Raw genomic sequence first — 18,076 nt, 5'->3', positions numbered from 1 at the left:
ATGAGACATTGGGCTTGATGGCAAATTTGATTTAGAGGGATTGTTGACTGCACTATCTCCTTGCACATCATAAAGCCTTTCAGACATTTACACTGCTCAGCCATGTCCATTGTGGTCACTGCTCTGCAATACGTCAGTGGCATAGTTGCCCCAAAGTGGTGCAACCAACACCTCCTAGGTTCCGCATTGATGAGAAATGGTTGGAATTTGCGTGAATGCAATTACTCTTGTCTCAAGTAATCACTTTATATTGAGAAAAAATAAAATTTTCTTATGATTGTACACTTGTGTGAAAATCACAAGCCACCATTTATCCTCATCTGACATTATAGTAATAAATGGCAAATGATACCAATAAAATATAACATACACATTACACAAAGCACATTATTGCATTAAATGGGTGTAAGTAAATAAAAACACGAATTTCTAAAAATTAATTTTGATGAAAAAGCTTGAAGTAAGGTTTAATGTTTCAATCCTGCCCAATCTCATGTTTCCATTTTTTAAATGAAAGTGCCAATATGCTTACAATGGTTCTATATACGAGGGTTAAAGTTAACCTTGGCATTGCGCCATGTTGCCGGAAAGATGCATCACAATAACAAATGGCAAAGCAGAGAATTATCTACCCTCTCCCCCCCTTCCAGCCCCCAAAACTAAAACACAGGTTTCATGCATGCGACAGTTATACAATATCTAAAGTTACGCTCTTCAAGCTTACTGCTAATATATGAATGATCGTTTTAAGGCCATTTAGCTAATATAAGCAAAAATAATTGCCTACATCCAAATATACGAGTATATACAGTGATTATGGGGAAAGGAGCGGTTGGGTGGTCATTCGGATGAATGCACACACGCACACAAACACGGACTTCATTAATCGGGAAAAAGGCAACAAAATTCGACATCTCAGATCCAAATACTGCAAATAAGTTGGAAAATAAAAAGTAGAAAACCAAGTAAATTGGGGTTACCTGAGGTCACCTATCTGACCAAGGCAATGTGTGTTCAAGAGAGAGCTGTCAGGGTGGCTGAGAGGTACGCCTGGGTGATCTAGCCTGGGTTTGAATACCGACCAAGCTATAAACTATCATCCCAGTGTTTCATAGGTAGGGTGATTCAATGTGTGTGCCGTCCCTTGGATGGACGTTAAACTGGCATCCCATCTGCCAGCATTAGTTGGAGGATATTAAAGATCCTAAAGTGTCCTTTGCAAAGAGTAGGTGAGCCATTGCTGACACCAAGAACAAATTCCAAATTCAAAGTTCCTGTCCTAACTACTGCTGGGAGAGGGATGGCAAGCTGCCCACAATGACCCCAGGCAAAGAAACTGCTTTGGCAGAACCAACGCTCTATCACACATGGTACATTGAATCGTAGTTCAAGAGAAATTACATATTTGGCAGTTTACAAGAAAATTACAACTTAGCATAACTTAGAGTGAATAGAACACCTTTCCCCACAGCGTTGAGGTTTATAATTCAATTGAAATAAAATAATGATTTTAAAGGCCGAATAAAAAAAATTCCAGAAGTTAACCGCTGTTGATGCAGTTGTATACACCACACCACCTTATTTAATAGTCGGATCAGGACATTCATGAGGGATACGTTCTTGTCAAATCCACGAATGTGGGGGCAATGTTTTAAATTGCTTATAGGAGCAAGGGAATTATTATTATTATTATTATTATTATTATTATTTTACTCGACACGGTCTAGGCATATGGAAGAGCTATGGCACAGAACAAATCAAGACACAACATAACAAAGGGAACAGGAGAAAGGAGAAACACCAACAGCAGGGCAGAGAGAAAATAGATGGAGACGGACAAACAAGGGATGCAGGTAATGATGAGGGGTAAGGGAGAATGCAAAGGGTGGACAAGATGGATACATAAGCAAAATGTTGGGAGGGGTGGGGTGGTTTAACAGGTGTAGAAAATATCGCGATTTTGGATGGGGGATGACTTGGGATGGTGGTGAACAGCTGTCTTGAAAACCTGGAGGAAAGAATGAGATTGAAGAGAGTATGGAAGGTGGTTCCACAGGTAGGACAAAAGAGGAATAATGAGTGGAGGTGAGCAGTGGTTCTGGATTTAGGCAGTTTCACTTGGAGGGAGTTGTTGTTGGACTATGTCCATCCTGCAGATACCTGAGGGGGACAAAGCACAGCGAGGGCAGAGGGTGCAAGTCTTGACAAGGTGCCGCCAGGTTTTAGAGGAGGGAGACGAGTTTGAAAGCTCATTTTTGAGATTTTCTGGCTCTCCAGAGAGTAGACACTTGTTGTGAGCTTTATGTAACGATCTGAGGTTGTCTTCAGTTAGAAGAAATCCGAGGCTGAATTAATATCAGCGGAGGTGGCCATGCGAGACCTGATACGAGACCTTTACCGCAAATATGCAAAGCACGAATGTAGAAGCAGGTCAAATGTTAGGCCCCTGTCACACATAGGCGGATATTTTGGCGACTACTGGCGACTGCCGGAGATCAAGATTTTTCGGCGACTACTGGCGATTTCGGGCGGTCAAATATGGTCAGGCGGCAGTATGGCGACTGCAGGCGGCCACATTGCGACTGCATTGCGACGACGCCCCGAGTGGGATGGCGACTGTTGAAGATCGACGACGACTGCATTGCGGATGCACGGCGGCAGCGTGGCGACAGTCTGGCGGCTAGATTACGACCGATGGCGGATCACGGCGACTGCATTGGGGCCGGATGGCGGTTTACTCCGACGTCCGCAAGACTGCAATAAGACCGCCGGCGATTGGAGACGATTCACACAACTTTTTAAATCTTTATTTCTCTATTTTACATTTCACTTTATTCATTTCAATGATGTATGACATGAAGCATAAAGATGTTTGATGTACAATAAGAAAGTTAATAAAGATGTATCATTGTAATGTAATAATCAAACTTTTCTGCAGGGAGAGAGAATGGAAATAAAGTCCAACAAATTATTTCCACTGGTCCCAAGTCCCATAAATAAAGTTTCCAAAGGACCAAAGTCCCAAAAATAAAGTTCCCAAAAGTCCCAAGTCCAAACAATAAAGCCATATCCTTGTCGGCACCACAGGACCTCACTCCACGGAGACCCTCACACCATCCTGTCTTGCCATGGAATCGTGGTATGTCGTAATGCAGTCGCCAGGCAGTCGTATCTCTGTCGCCAATGGCCGTAACTCGGCCGCCACTAGTCCTACTGCTGTCGTCGTCAGTCTCCCATAGCCGCAGGGGAGACATGACAGTTCTTCTGTACTCAATATGCAGCCGCAACAGTGTCGGCCCGTAGTCGGGAAGATGCCGCAGGCAGGCCGTATGGTATTCGCATCTCTGCCGTGCTAGCTGGTGGGGCGATGCTGGGGCGATTGCGGAAGACTATGAGCGACTGGGTTGCGGCCGCTTTACGGTCTTATTACGGATACCGACGACAGCATGGCGGTTCCATCACGACACCATGGCGGATCTTTTTTGAGGACGACTGAGCACGCCGTTTTTAAACATTTATAAAAATATTTGGCCCCTTTGCGTCTCTTGCCGACTGCAGCCGACCTGGGGAGGATAACCACGACTACAGAAGACCGTCCATTACGGTTTCATTACGATTGTCGGCGGGTGGTGGCGATTTTTCTAGTCGCCAGTAGTCGCCGACAAATCCGCCTATGTGTGACTTAGGCTTTATGAACCGTGAATACACAGTACCCCGCAAATGTCGAGGTCCAACTGTGTGTCCAAGGACTGCTAAATTGGATGTTCTTGAAAGTGCAAATAAGGTGATTTGTGTTCTACCGTTGATGGTCGAAATAAATTAGGTGATGGTCAAAAGGTCTTTTACAGCACCTTATTACCTCCACCACGAAAGGTGGATGGAGGTTATGTTTTCACCCCTCTCTGTCTGTTTGTCTGTCCGTTTGTCTGTCTGTCTATTTGTGAACAAAATATCTCAAAAACTTGCAGACGGATTCAGACGAAATTTGGCAGAGATGTAGCGTGTGTGACAACAATGAAATAATTAGATTTTGGTGATGATATGGATTCGGATCTGGCTACTAGGACTTTTTAAGTGATTCTTCACCATTGGGAGTTAGGGCCAAAAACGATACATAGCAGGATATCTCAAAAAGTTATGGATGGATTTGGACGAAACTTGGTGGACTGGTTGGGTGTCTGACAAGGACGATTCGATTCGATTTTGGTGAAGATCTGAATATGGATTCGGATATGAGAATTATTCAATTTGTTAAGTGATTCTTCACCATTGGGAGATAGGGCCAAAAACGATGCATAGCAGGATATATCAAAAGGTTAAGGATGGATTTGGACGAAACTTGTTGGACAGGTTGAGTGTGTGACAAGGAAGAATCGATTCAATTTTTGTGAGGATCTGGATCCGTATCCAGCTGGTAGAATTTTTAAAGTGATTCTTCACCATTGAGTGATATGGCCAACCAGGCAGAGGTATACTCTCCACTGAGTGCCATTATAGTTTAACATGTTACATTACATTAGTTTTTCGAGCCTTTTGTTTCTTCAAGAAGCCCTTAAAAACACACTCAAAAACAAACAAACAAAGGATCTCACTACTCTCCGCGACCTGCGCATGTACAATCGGGTCAAATTCCGAGCCAAAGTACTGCTAAACTGCAGGTTTGTTTTCCGATTCAACTTTAAAATATAACATTCAATTGAAATAAAGTTGTTCCTCGATCACAAACTGACGTTTTGCAGACATACGGACAAACAGACAAAAGTGAACCTATTGCTAACCCCACATTTGGCTTTGTGTGTGTGTGTGGAAAAATGGATTCATAATGGATCTGGATATAATTTGGCACAACGAATAGGTTCCAGGTTATTGTGTGAAAAACTGATCAGGCTGTTAACATTACCACACAAGGAGACTGGGAAAAGTGGGGAGGGTCACAGTACATACGGTCCAAGGTATGGCATCTGTGTACAGGAGATGCGCAAACATCTTGGCCACATTGCGCAGCTTGTTGGTCTCCAGTCGGTGGATGGTCTCGTACTGATCACAAAAGATAGCCTCGAATGCCTCCATGTACTCCTTCTTGAGCAGGGCAAAGCGCTGAGGTGAATGAAAATCATTGCCAATCAGTCTTGAAATCTTTATCTTGAAATGTCATTACACTCCCACACCACGCATTCTTTAATTGTTTGTTTGCTCATCCAATTGACAAAACAGATAGTTTACTTTCGTCACTAAAAACCTCACCCCTGCAAGTAACCCGTAAAACTTTTCGTAGGTCCGCTGTTGGGAACAGCAGTCCAGAATCATGTTGCAAAGATCTTTCTGCAAAACAATAATCACTTCATTTTCACAATGAGAAAGATGAGGGTCATTTTCAACCAAGCACAACAAGCAATGTTACATGATCACAATCGAAGCAACACGGAAAGCATCATTTACAAAGCGAGTTGAGAGAAAACAATAATTTGTATTCTGTGGTGAGGCAAGCAATATTCTCAAAATTGATGAAGATAAAAATCTGAAAGTTACTCACAGTGTTTATTGCAGAACCACTATTATGTTAACTCCACACTCATATATTTAGAATTTTAAAAGCATTTCATGTGTTTTTTTTTTTTTTTTTTTTTTTTTGTATACAAGATCGAGGCTCGTGAAAGAGCTAACATTAATCACACAGAAAGACAAACCGACACATAAAACATAACATGGGGAGCGGTAGACACGATGGGGCGAGAGGGGGAGGAACACAAACACAACATCTGAGAGCAGGGACATCGAGAGATCAGTGGGAGGGAGAGGGCTTTGGGGGGGGGGGGGGAGGGGAGGCATGGGAAGGGGGGGGGGGTGGGAGAGGTATAAAACATATGGACACTGCCAGGACTTCCAGGAAAGAAGTTGGAATTTCAAACAGGGTGGATCTGGGGTGAATTAGCAGGAGTAGAAAAGATCAAGGTTTTGGATGGGGGAAGATAAGAGATGGTGGTGAACAGCTGTTTTAAAGACCTGGAGGGAGGAGTGGGATTGAAGGGAGTGTGGGAGTTTGTTCCAGAGGCGGGAGAAAAGAGGAATGAAAGAGTGAAGGTGAGCAGAGAGCCGAGATTTCGGCAGTGTTCTTTACAAGTTCAGCAATAAAGATCCGTCAGGCAAAGCAACAAGCATATTCACCCTCCTCACTGCTTCGAGGACTCTATTTTTTAAATTCACTGGCACATGAAGCTTTCAAGTTAACCAAATCGAAATGGCTAAAAATGTGCGAATTTACTAAAATTATTATCCTACTAGAAACACCCGCTCCCTACGAGAGCGGCAAGAGAGTGGGGCAACATTATTTTGTGTTATACTGCACAAGCTCAACGTTTCAAGACATTCCGACCAGCAGTGCAAGAGTTAATTTAAGTCAAACAAAACAAAGAATGAAACAGGTGCATGATTATTTCATATGCAGCATGTGGCTGTTTGAAACACCGTTTCTGGAAGTGTGACTGCGTCGCTGATGCAGTGCCACTCGTTAGCAGTAAGTTGGCTGATACTCATTTTGCCGACCTTAGACGGATGACAGGCTGAGTCAACCCACCTGATGTTACTTGAAGAGCAAGACAGGGCTCAAACTCAAGATTCTAATATCTTAAGTAGGCCACCTTAACCATTAAGCCAACACCAGGCTTATCAGACGGGTGTCAAATTATGATAACATTTCCCCATTTTTACATAAAAGATAGGTTGGCAACTGACCCGCATTACACGGGTTTAGCCTGCTTCACTACTAAAAACGCATGTGCCCATTATAATATAATCAAAACTCATATTGGATGGAAAATATGATCAATTTCAAAAACGCAACGTTTCACTTCCATTCCACTCGCAATTATTCATGCATAGACTGGCAGAGATGTAGCAACCTCCAGCATGATATGTAAGGTCTAATATATTGGCTGTGCGGCGTCACCAACTTTAGCCAACCGAAGGCCACATCGCCACCCTCCAGGATTCCAGGAGCTGGAGCACTTCACTTCCTCACGTCTACTATATTGCCGTCACCCACAATCAATCGGTATATGTTTTCCAAATCGTTCTTCAACTTCTTACTGTGATATTTATCAGTACTTTTGAGTATTGTGAATGGTGGGATTTGAATCAGATGGTTTTCATTCACATACATGATTAGTCCCCGTTGGACTTAGTTAAACGGGGGCTTATGGATTTGGTATCGTGACGTCCTTCCATCCATTCGTGTGTGCGTCCGCAACCATATCTCGGAGATGTATGGACCAATTTTATTAATACTTGGCACAAAGACAATACATGACTGTATACATAAGCACATCATTTTGTTTCGCGATGCGATCAAAGATGGCTGATTGGTGGCCATTTTAGTTGTAAATAAAACCCGATATTGCCCACATCCTCAACCATTCCTTGGACATAAATTGACTGATCTTGTTCAAATGTGGCACACACATAATGAATTATTGGTTACATTTGCACGTCAATTTGTTTTTCGAGATCAGATCCAAGATGGCCGACTGGCGGACATTTTGTTACTTAGGCGTGTACCCATCTATTTCTCAGACATGCATGGACCTATTTTATTCAAACTTGCCACAAAGACAATACATGAGCATACATATAGTGGGGGAGCAAGTGGACACCTGTAGGATTTTCATGATGAGAAGGTGCCATCTATTTTAATTAATTATCTAGGTACCAAAGTACATGAAAATGCATGTTGCCATTTTTGGAAGTGTGGCAGACGGCAGCCATCTTGGATATCAAAATGGCCAATGTTTTGCCACTATTTTTCGCTTGGTTAGTTTCAATGAAAGTATTTTACCTCAATTTTGAAAGCAAAATGATAGGTTTTCATTGTTGTTAACACTTCAAAATCAATGTAAGTAATATTTTGTTCAAATTACATACGATATCACCCATCCTGATAGGCCACAGCCTTGTTACCTGCTCGTCGCCTTTCACGTGTGGGTCAGTGATTGGAAGTATTTCTACATGTTAGCATACTGTGTTTTAATAGAGATATATTTTAATTTAAAAGTTATCCAGAGTATCCCATACGGCTTGCTTTCCGTAATTACCAATTCGTTAGCATTGTTGACACCTTGTTGGCGTTGTTGCCGTGTTTTATAAAAATACAATTTGTTTAGAATACTATTGAGGGAAAATATGTACAGACTTTTTATGTTTATATATTTCAGTCTATTGTTACAACTTTGCCAATGGTTATAATGGATGATATAGGCCTATGGGTGATAAGCTTTCAACATTAATTCATTAGCTTCTTATAAAAGCCTTTCTTTAAACTTTTTGCTGATATATTTTCAAAGCTTTCTGGACATGTAAGCACAATTAAAAACAAGTACTGTAACTTAAACTTACCTTAGTAACAATATATGCTGTGATCACTTTGCATGACAATACAGCAGAAACGTCTGTCCAATGCCATGTGCTTGTGGATGTAGTAGAGGCAGCAGGTAACCCAGATGCTGCCCTCCACAGCTAATTATTTGTTACGGATACTCAAAAGGGCAAATTTATTTAATATATTATTGTTAGAAGTAGCATCCCAAAGTTTCTTAGAAATAAGAAAAAAAATACTCTATTTCAATGGATTTAGAAGATTAGAAAAGATTATTAGAAAAGATGATTTAGAAAAAAGGGGACCCAAAAAACAACAACAACCACGGTCCCCAAAAAAGGCCAACCCCCGCTTGCGGGGAAAAATGGCCTCTAAAGGTGTTTTTTTTTTTTTAATGGATTTAGAAGAATATTTAAATAAATAAACAGCTCATTTCAAATGGCGGCCATTTTGAAATTCAAAATGATCTTATAATCATTTTAAATATGCATACAATAAATCATAATGTCTCTCCTATTCATGTTCACTCATATTATGGGATAACATTTTGATATTATTTTTAAAATATGAGCAATAATTGTATTCATTGAAGAAAAAAGCATGATCATGGCAGCCATTTTGGAATTCAAAATGGCCGCCATTTGACAGCTCCAAAATTGGCAACATCAATTTTCCTGTTCCTAGACATATGTAGAACATATCTAAATAGGTGGCAACTTCTCATCATGAAAGTCCTACGGGCCCATTTGCTCGGACCACTTGCCCTTGCCCTTCTACAGGATGTTGCCAGAGATCGAATTGTCATTAAACCTACTATTATTATTATTAGGACAATGTTGTGGATCTGACTTTCATGACAAACAATATTACCTGAAACTAAAAATATTCCACAAGTATATAATAACAACAAAGGCGGAAGTGATGGATCCGTAACACAAACCAACAAACAGACACATGTTTCAACACATTGCCCCCACATGCATGATGACCATAGGTTTTATCAAATATTACAACCAAAATAATTGGCATATTTTATTATGATTTGTACAACTTTTGAGAGATTGACTTGTATTTTAAGGATAACATGCAATTTTCAAGTTAATCTGTCTATCAGTACAGGAGTGCATTAACAGGTATGATAATTCACCAACTTCTTATGATAATTCCCCACTTCCGCATGAAAATAAAAATCCAAGCTGGAGGTGGCCATCCTAACTTAGCAAAATGTTCCCATGCACACCCTGAGTATGAAATCCCTACCACATTTCAACTTATTACCACTCGACATTTAATAACAAAGTCCCGACCACAACATTTCAATGGAGGTCATGTTTTCACCCATACTTGTCTGTCTGTTTGTTTGTGAGCAGGTCAAACACCAACATATTTGTCAGCCAAATTATATATTGTATGATTTAAGAATGCACTGCTGAAAATATGTTCCTAATCTTTAAGTAAAGTGCATGCATGGCTGAAAATTAAAACAACAGGGGTAGGTGGTTACAAGTACTGTAGTATGTGGAATTAGTCGTCACACCAAATGTTCAGGCAGTGACACCAAATGTTCATCACGCCAGTGCTAATCTTGCAAGGTTTGTTTAAAAAAAATTCCACAAATTATTGAATTTGGAATAATTACAATATCACTGTTTTCCCCCCAAACATTTGGGCTCTCATGATGAAAGACAGGAAGTGCAAGTGGATGCACAATGTTGATTGCCTTTTTGACAAAAAGATGTAATATACAACAACTTAACAACTCGCTCATTTGGGAAGCCAATGTTTCTCACACAATTTTTTTTTATTACATCCTCAACTACAAAATGGCATCTGGGTTATTCCATGATAAATCATCACAGGTATCTGACGTGACGATGTCCAATTTTCTTGAAAGTCGTTTGTTTTGTTCACTGCCCAGACAATGTTCCAAAGCCCAAGTTGCAGCATACCAGGTAAAGTGGCTCCTGAGAAAGAGGCTATTGAAGGTGTGAGCATATGCATGACATTGACAATTTCAGAGGTATTGACCTAGGGTTACCAGTGTCTTAGACTCTTAGAGTGTCCATTGTGTCAAAAGATTAGCAATATTCACTGAATTTTAAAGAAAGTTGCAGGTCAGGGTCAGTTTTAATGTTCGACTTAACATTGGCAGCAAAACTTATCATGAAACCCACCTGCTTATTAGTCGACAATGCCATAATGTATCCATTATGCATCCAAGATATCAGAATGTAATCTTGGTAGGGGGAATTTTGAAAGTTGAGCAACACAGGTTTCTCACCAACCACAAAAGCAAAGTCATATGCCAAAGAGCTTACCTTGGAGTTTTAATTCTATCTGAAAACAAGAAAGATCCAGAGTTTGGCTGTATAAAGATAGAGTTGATTAAGAAAGAAAGAAAACCATTGGCATCACTCCATCCGCAGGTTAAACTAATTAGCCAATGTGAAGATGTCCAATGCATTGATCCAGAAAACATCAGGGTTATTGGGATAATAGAATGAAGCAGGGCCAAAGTTAACTTTTGCAAGTCAGGATTTCTGCGGCATTTCAAGAACGCATCACACTTCATTGTCATGTACTCACTGATCTTACCCTGATGGGGGTACTGCCTCAACTTTCTCATCAATCATCATTAATCCCAAAGAACTCTCTCATTTTGATGCCGATTGGAGAGATTTAAACATTGTGGGGGAGGGGGGGGGGGGGGTGTGGGGGGAGTGGTCATTGGATGGAGTGCACACTATTTTGCCTTTCTCAAGTATCACATTTTACCTGACATGACCTCTGACCTTTGACACCCAAATCTAATCAAGTTTGGTCAGGTAAGGCTAGAAAAGGCAAATGCTGGGACTTGGAGTGCAGGAAGGTCGGCAGGCGTTATCATAAACATACCAGTGCCATTTATGCAAAGGACCAAAACTGAACCAACAACACTTCAGTTACATTGGCAAGGGATGTCAGCACTACGAACAATGACATCCGGAACAAGTCCAATTTACACATACTTGTTAAGACACACGAATACTATGATAATGTGAACACACAAATCCAGTTTACCAAGTTTCGTCAAAATCCCATCACTTGTTCGTTCACAATTTAGCGCAGTAACATAATTTTGACCTTTTCACCCCATAATCGAATCAGTTCATATTTGCATCATTGCACATACTTGTACTTCATTTGACTTGTATCCCTTCAACCGTTCTTCAGTTATCGAGGTAACAAAAACCTATCACAGACGGACAAACAACCTGAAAACATAATGCCTCCGGCGACTTTGTGAGTGGGGGCATAAAAAAGTTATGTTGGGCCACACATTCATCAGAAAAGTAGATGATGTTTTGCGATTGAGGATGCTAAGCGCGGTGGGAAGGAAGGAGCCTTCACCAGCAAGACCAGTTATTTTAATCCAAATGAAGTTAACTCCAACCTGACCTACACACCCTTACTGGAAAATTATCCACATCATTTTACAGATACCCAAGCTAATGCCACATGGTTCCTCAATCCCCATGACAGACAAATTACAGACAGATACAGCCCTTCTGGCTCACCAAGAAAGGACCAATAACTGATCCATAACCTGGCATAGATCATTTAATGGAGATTAGTCTTTACTTTGTGCAAGCTGAAATATCGCCTTACAAATCCTCCTCTGTTTTTGCACACAACCTTTTACTGAGGGTAAAGTCGAGCCTGGAGCTTACAAAAACAAACGGTTTTCTGACAATTAAATAACGAGATGCTTTTTCCTGGGTAGATACCATCTCCAAACTGGTTTTAAAGCCCAAATGCTGCTTGGACATGTACCAAGCAAATTCTTCCCTGTGCACTCAGCTCCTCACAATCCACAAAGCCTTTGGATGGAGTGCAATGGAATATTGCTACCACCCTCTCACCCCCCCTCTCCTCCCTCACCACACCACTATTTGGGTTGGGCCTCCATCATGCAACCTTGCACTCTGACCTGACGTGCAGTGCAGTCTTCAACCCTGAACATGTTGGACTGCATCTTCTGACAGGACAATGTTACACAGAACTTCTCTGCCTCTTCATCAAGGTGCTAACCCTCATTCATGTCATTCAGCTTTTCTATGAGCCTTGATAAGTATTTTTTTTTAAACAGCAAAAGGAAATGGCAGAGTTAAACGAGCAGACCATTCAATCGGCTCCCAGAATCCACATTACTGGAAAAGATTTCGACTGGCAATGCCTCGTTACTATTCCAGAAAGGCCTGAAACAAGCCCAAATTCAAGCAGCATCCTCATTGGAAACTCTACATAGTTCGCGATCATCTGGGAGGGGTAAGGTCATATGCCAAAGTCATATATAAGGTCATATACCACATACAATGCAGTGAGGGAACCTTTATTGTGTGAGAAGTAGTAGTAACTGGACAGTACGATCAATACACACAAGATCACAAATATGTTCAGGGTGAGTGAGGACAGGAAAGGCAAATGCTGGGACTTGGAGCACAGCAACGTCGGCAGGCATTATAAACAAACCAGTGCTATTTATGCAATGGACCAAAACTCAACCAACAACGCTTCAGTCACGTTTGGCAAGGGATGTCACCACAGCGAACAATGACATCCAGAACAAGTCCAATTTATACAAACTCGTTAGACACACAAATACTATGAAGATGTGAAGAGTGAAGACCATCCATTTAAGTTAAGACTGTACAGTATGGCTCTGGGATAGTTATAACGAAGTTTCATGCTCCAACCACCAAAAGGAGACAATCCAGTCATTGTGTACTCACTGTGTTCCTAAATCTAGGATGCCACAGGAGACTTTTAAAACTGCAGCGTAATACCACTTCACAACCTCCTTCAACAGGAGAGCCAAGTACCACTTCACAATGTCTCCCATACCTATTCATAAGCTTACAAGGTCTGGTAAATCCTCCCGCACATCTTGTCGACCTAAAACACCTCACCTGTTTATGCCAGTGTACAGCTGTGCATCTCTTATCTATCCTGCTGTAGGTTTGTCTACATAATACCCCCTCATTCAGCTCCTCTATAAGTCTTGAGCCTTGCTATTTGAGTGCAGTGTGGTCTGTGTTTATCTGCGAGGGTGGATGTGGGAAGCGAAGAGGAGGCAGGGATGGAATCCCAACAAAGAAGACAGTTTGAGGATGAACAAGCCAGGCTGTCCGGTATCCTCGTCAGATCTTAGTGCTGTCTTAGTGTGTCAGGTTTGTCATATCCTTCTGAGCATTCCACATCTTTCAGAGGGAATCCAAGGTTATAAATAGCTAATTATATTATAAATAATTATAAATAGCTTATAATTATAAATAGTTATAAATAGTACTAATTAATAATAATTATAAATAGTACTAATTATAAATTATAAATAATAATAATTATAAATATAATAGTAATAGTAATAATAGTAATTATAATAGTAATAATTATAAATAGTACTAATTATAAATAGCCCTTATTAGCCCACCCACAGCCATTAAGCACGAGGCCAAGGATTTTCTCTCCACCTTTGATACAAATTCCGGGAATGTGGTTGCTAAGGGAAAAGCACCCCATGGAGGTCCCTCCCCTAAACTGTTTATTTCCCGGCAGGTAAAACAATCAAGTGTTCAGGGCTTCTTCGTAACCGTAGAGTGATTATGATAATGGTACATAATTATAGATAATGATAATCTTATTATAATAGAGCAAACGTATATGGTTATGTCACTATGTATGTTTATATGCGAAGAAAACGTCTTCTTCTTCTTCTTCAAAAAAAATTACCACCCTCTTATTTAACCCTCTTAATTGCGATAAGACTGCGGAGGAACCCCTCAGACCTTTGACGACCCTTTAATTCCCCCAAGACCCTTCAGACCACCAAGACCCCTGAGGACCCAAAATATCCTGAAGACCCCAAAGACCCAAAACACCCCAAAGACCCAAAATACCCTTCAAGGCCCTGAGGCTCAAAAATACCCTGAATACCCAAAAACCCAAAATACCCCGAAGACCCAAAAGACTCCGCAGACCCAAAAGACCCCGAAGACCCAAAACACCCCGAAGACCCAAAACACCCCGAAGACCCAAAACACCCAGAAAACCCAAAACACCCCGAAGACCCAAAAGACCCCGAAGACCCAAAAAGACCCAAAGACCAAAAAGAACCAAAAGACCCTTAAGACCCCGAAGACTCAAAAGACACCAAAGCATTAGCAAACTTATTAGCTGCCTTCAGCTGGTTAGTTATAAATAAATAAATAAATAAAATAAAAAAGACACCAAAGACCCAAAACACCTCAAAGACCCAAAATACCCTTAAAGGCCCAGAGGATCCAAAAGACCCTGAAGACCCAAATGGCCCTGAAGACCCAAAACACTATAAAGACCCAAAAGACACCGAAATGGTCAAAGATACCTACCCCTCTGAAACGACGTGTGGTGAGGCGCGCGGAGCGCGCCGAGTCACGCTAGTAATTATCTATCTATAATTCCAGCAATGTCTGTGTGTCTGTGTGTCTGTGTGTCTGTGTGTCTGTGTGTCTGTGTGTCTGTGTGTCTGTGACCGCTGTTTCTCGACAACCACGGGTCCGATATACTTGAAACTTGCCAGGTATATTGCTGGGGACCCGAGGATGTGCCTTTTCAAGGTTTCATATTAATCGGACAATTACTTACCGAGCTATGTCCAAAAAACGCTTCAACCAATCAGAGAGCAGCGAGCTATCACGTGTGCCGAACGTGGCGATCAGACTCTGCCTCGGACGGCACATTTGACAGCATATTCATTTATTTCACGTTGGAAAACTATGTTGCCGTTAAACTATGTTTTAAAACGAATTCAAACTGCGATTAAATTAAAACGATTCATCCTAACTGCGATTTGCGAACTTCCGGACAGTGACGACTTATCTTCCGGCAGCCAATCACAGAACGCTCTGTTGCGTAGGCGTGGCCGATGTGAGACGAGCGGAGCTGAGCGCGTTACGAGCTGACCGCCATTACGGTACGTAATTCGATTTCTTATGCGCATTATTTCTCCCAATTCAGTCAGAGCGAAGGGCGGAAGCGAAGAGCGTTGTTTTTTTTGTTTACGGGCGTACGGGCGGGGTAGAGCGTACGGGTAGCGTTTTTTTTTTTTTTTGGCCACGGAACGGGCACCCACGTACGGGCAATGCCCTAGTAATAATAATGATAATAATAATAATGATAACAATAATGACACATAACAATAATGGAAAATGATGATAGTGATAATGATAACTTTGTATATTAATAATGTAATGAAGCTGCATGAGGATGAAGCCTTCAAACCCATTGGCTGGAGAAGCTGGCTTGACTACACCCAGAATTGTCATGAAGAAAAATCATGCGTCCAGCACGTTGGTTTTCTGGTAAGCCGAATATGTCTTCGGAAGTCTCATGTCCACAATTTGAACTGGACCGGCACTCAATCAAGAGTATACCTCTGCCAGACTGAACAGTTTGCGTTTTGTATCCCACGGAGAGGCTGGATCTGAATCCGGACATCAACCAAAATCTAATCTCGTATCCGGATCCCAATCTTCACCAAAACCGAATCAATTCTTCCTCATCACAAGCACAACCTGTCCACCACGTTTTGTCCGAATCTGTCCACAACTTTTTGATATATCGTGCTATATATAGGTTTTGGCCCTATCTCCCAATGGTGAAGAATCACCAAAATTCTAGTAGCCGAATCCGAATCGTCATCAAAATCGAATCAATTCATCAGTATCACACACACAACCTGTCCATTAAGTGTGGTCCAAATCCGTCCACAATTAATATAATAAATGAAGGTTTTTGGACATAATTAGCTCGAGTTCTCAAGGTAACGTGTAGCACTATTCCAAGTGGTACATGATAGCGATAATGATACATAATAATAGTGATAGTGATAATGATACAAAATAATAGTGATAATGATAATGGTACATAATAATAGTGATAATGACTCTGTCAGTCCAGGCCATTTATTATGTTTTTCACCATTTGAGCTTTTGTCATCAAATTTTAAAGAAACCTTCATTATCAGGATGAGAATATGGAGAACCCAAATTAATAAAATGTATGAAAGATTTTTTTTTAGCTGATGTTTTTCATCAAGTTTAGTTCAAGCACAAAGCTGACGTGGACAGGCTTTGTATTTTGGGATGTTTTCCAGTGCGGTATATATATTTTGACAATTTGGGTTTGCTAATTTTTCATTAAACAATGCCTCATGTGTGGAACACTCACTGTTATTTGCCCATTGCATAATTGTTAATTGCTTGCACACAAGTTTAATTCTAAATATTGTTGTGTTATGAATATAATTTGCAAACAAGTCAGGAGACGACAATGGTTCACGAGCGAGCGGTATTCAATCACAAAGAACGGACTATCAAGTCGATCGTCACGATCATCGACGATTGATGCATCAAATCGGGACCATAATCAGTTATGAGGTTAGTTAGCTACACAATACCGAAAATTCGGTTCGATTCCGACGACTTTGAAAATTTGACCTTTGTGACCTTGAAATGTCAAAACGAAGGTGACTGACCTTGAAATGAGATAGAAAATAAAGTATAATCAGTAATGAGGTTAGTTAGCTACACAATACCGAAAATTCGGTTCGATTCGGACAACTTTGAAAATTTGACCTTTGTGACCTTGAAATGTCAAAACGAAGGTTACTGACCTTGAAATGAGATAGAAAATAATGTGTAATCAGTTATGAGGTTAGTTAGCTACACAATACCGAAAATTCGGTTCGATTCCGACAACTTTCAAACTTTGACCTTTGTGACCTTCAAAGGTCAAAGGTCGAAGATTATGAAATTTGTTGGAAAACTTGCATTTCATGATGTGTGATATAATATAAGATCATGTATGACATTTCACCTTATCAGGAAGGGAACGATGTAATAAAACCATCAAAAATGGACTTTTCTAAATTTCGTGACCTTGTGACCTTGACCTTGGGGCGAAAATGAAAAATCGAGCTCCGTGGGGCTAGACACATGACATTGGCCTAACCAAATACCGAAACCCCTGTCAGATTTCACCAACTCCCTCGGAGAAGATGTAGCTTGAACTGGATTACCCCCTAAACAGACATCTTTTTCGGGCGTCGCTCCACCCACAATGGGCGCAATACACCCACTCTAGGCAGGACACAACTAGATCATGATATCAACCTCCCACCCATGTTTCATCAAGATCGGATGATATCATCGGGTAGTTATGCGGCCGACAGACAGACACACACCCATGACTAATATAATGGTCACTCTGTTTGACAACTCGTGCACCAAAAAAAAAAAAAAAAGGAACAGTAATGATTGCAAAATAAATTAGAACGGCACTTGGCAGAGCGCATACCGCCACCAGGCTGGACAGTTTATGTTTTGTATCCCACTGATAGGCCAGATCTGGATTCGGACCTGGACCAAAATCTAATCAGCTTGTTATTGTCACCGAACCAATTTGTCCACCAAATTTAGTCACAACTCTTCCATAACTTTTTTAAATATCGTGTTATATATCGCTTTTCATCCGATTTCTCAATGGTGAAGAATCACTTAAAAAATTAAATAATTCTCGTATCCGAATGCATATTCAGATCTTCACCAAAATTGAATCGATTCGGTCTTGTCACACCCAACCTGTCCACCAAGTTTCGTCCAAATCCATAAACAACTTTTTGAGATATCC

At 40.9% G+C, this 18,076-nt stretch overlaps 2 protein-coding genes across 3 annotated transcripts in view; one reads left to right on the top strand and one right to left on the bottom strand.

Annotated features, from left to right (window-relative positions):
- The window catches only part of FAXDC2 (fatty acid hydroxylase domain containing 2), an 881,086-nt gene that overhangs the window by 335 nt on the left and 862,675 nt on the right, over positions 1-18,076 (top strand). The gene's annotated exons all lie outside the window — the stretch shown is intronic.
- The window catches only part of CWC22 (CWC22 spliceosome associated protein), a 266,010-nt gene that overhangs the window by 57,212 nt on the left and 190,722 nt on the right, over positions 1-18,076 (bottom strand). Inside the window, 2 exon segments of the mRNA XM_068131795.2 lie at positions 4,945-5,097; positions 5,245-5,322. Coding sequence (XP_067987896.2) covers positions 4,945-5,097; positions 5,245-5,322 — 231 coding nt within the window.

The sequence above is a fragment of the Myxine glutinosa genome, chromosome 1 (genome assembly GCF_964187855.1).
Source record: "Myxine glutinosa chromosome 1, kmMyxGlut1.1, whole genome shotgun sequence".
NCBI lineage: Eukaryota > Metazoa > Chordata > Myxini > Myxiniformes > Myxinidae > Myxine > Myxine glutinosa.
Note: the sequence above shows the minus strand (reverse complement) of the source record. Positions and strands in the feature narration are given on the sequence as shown.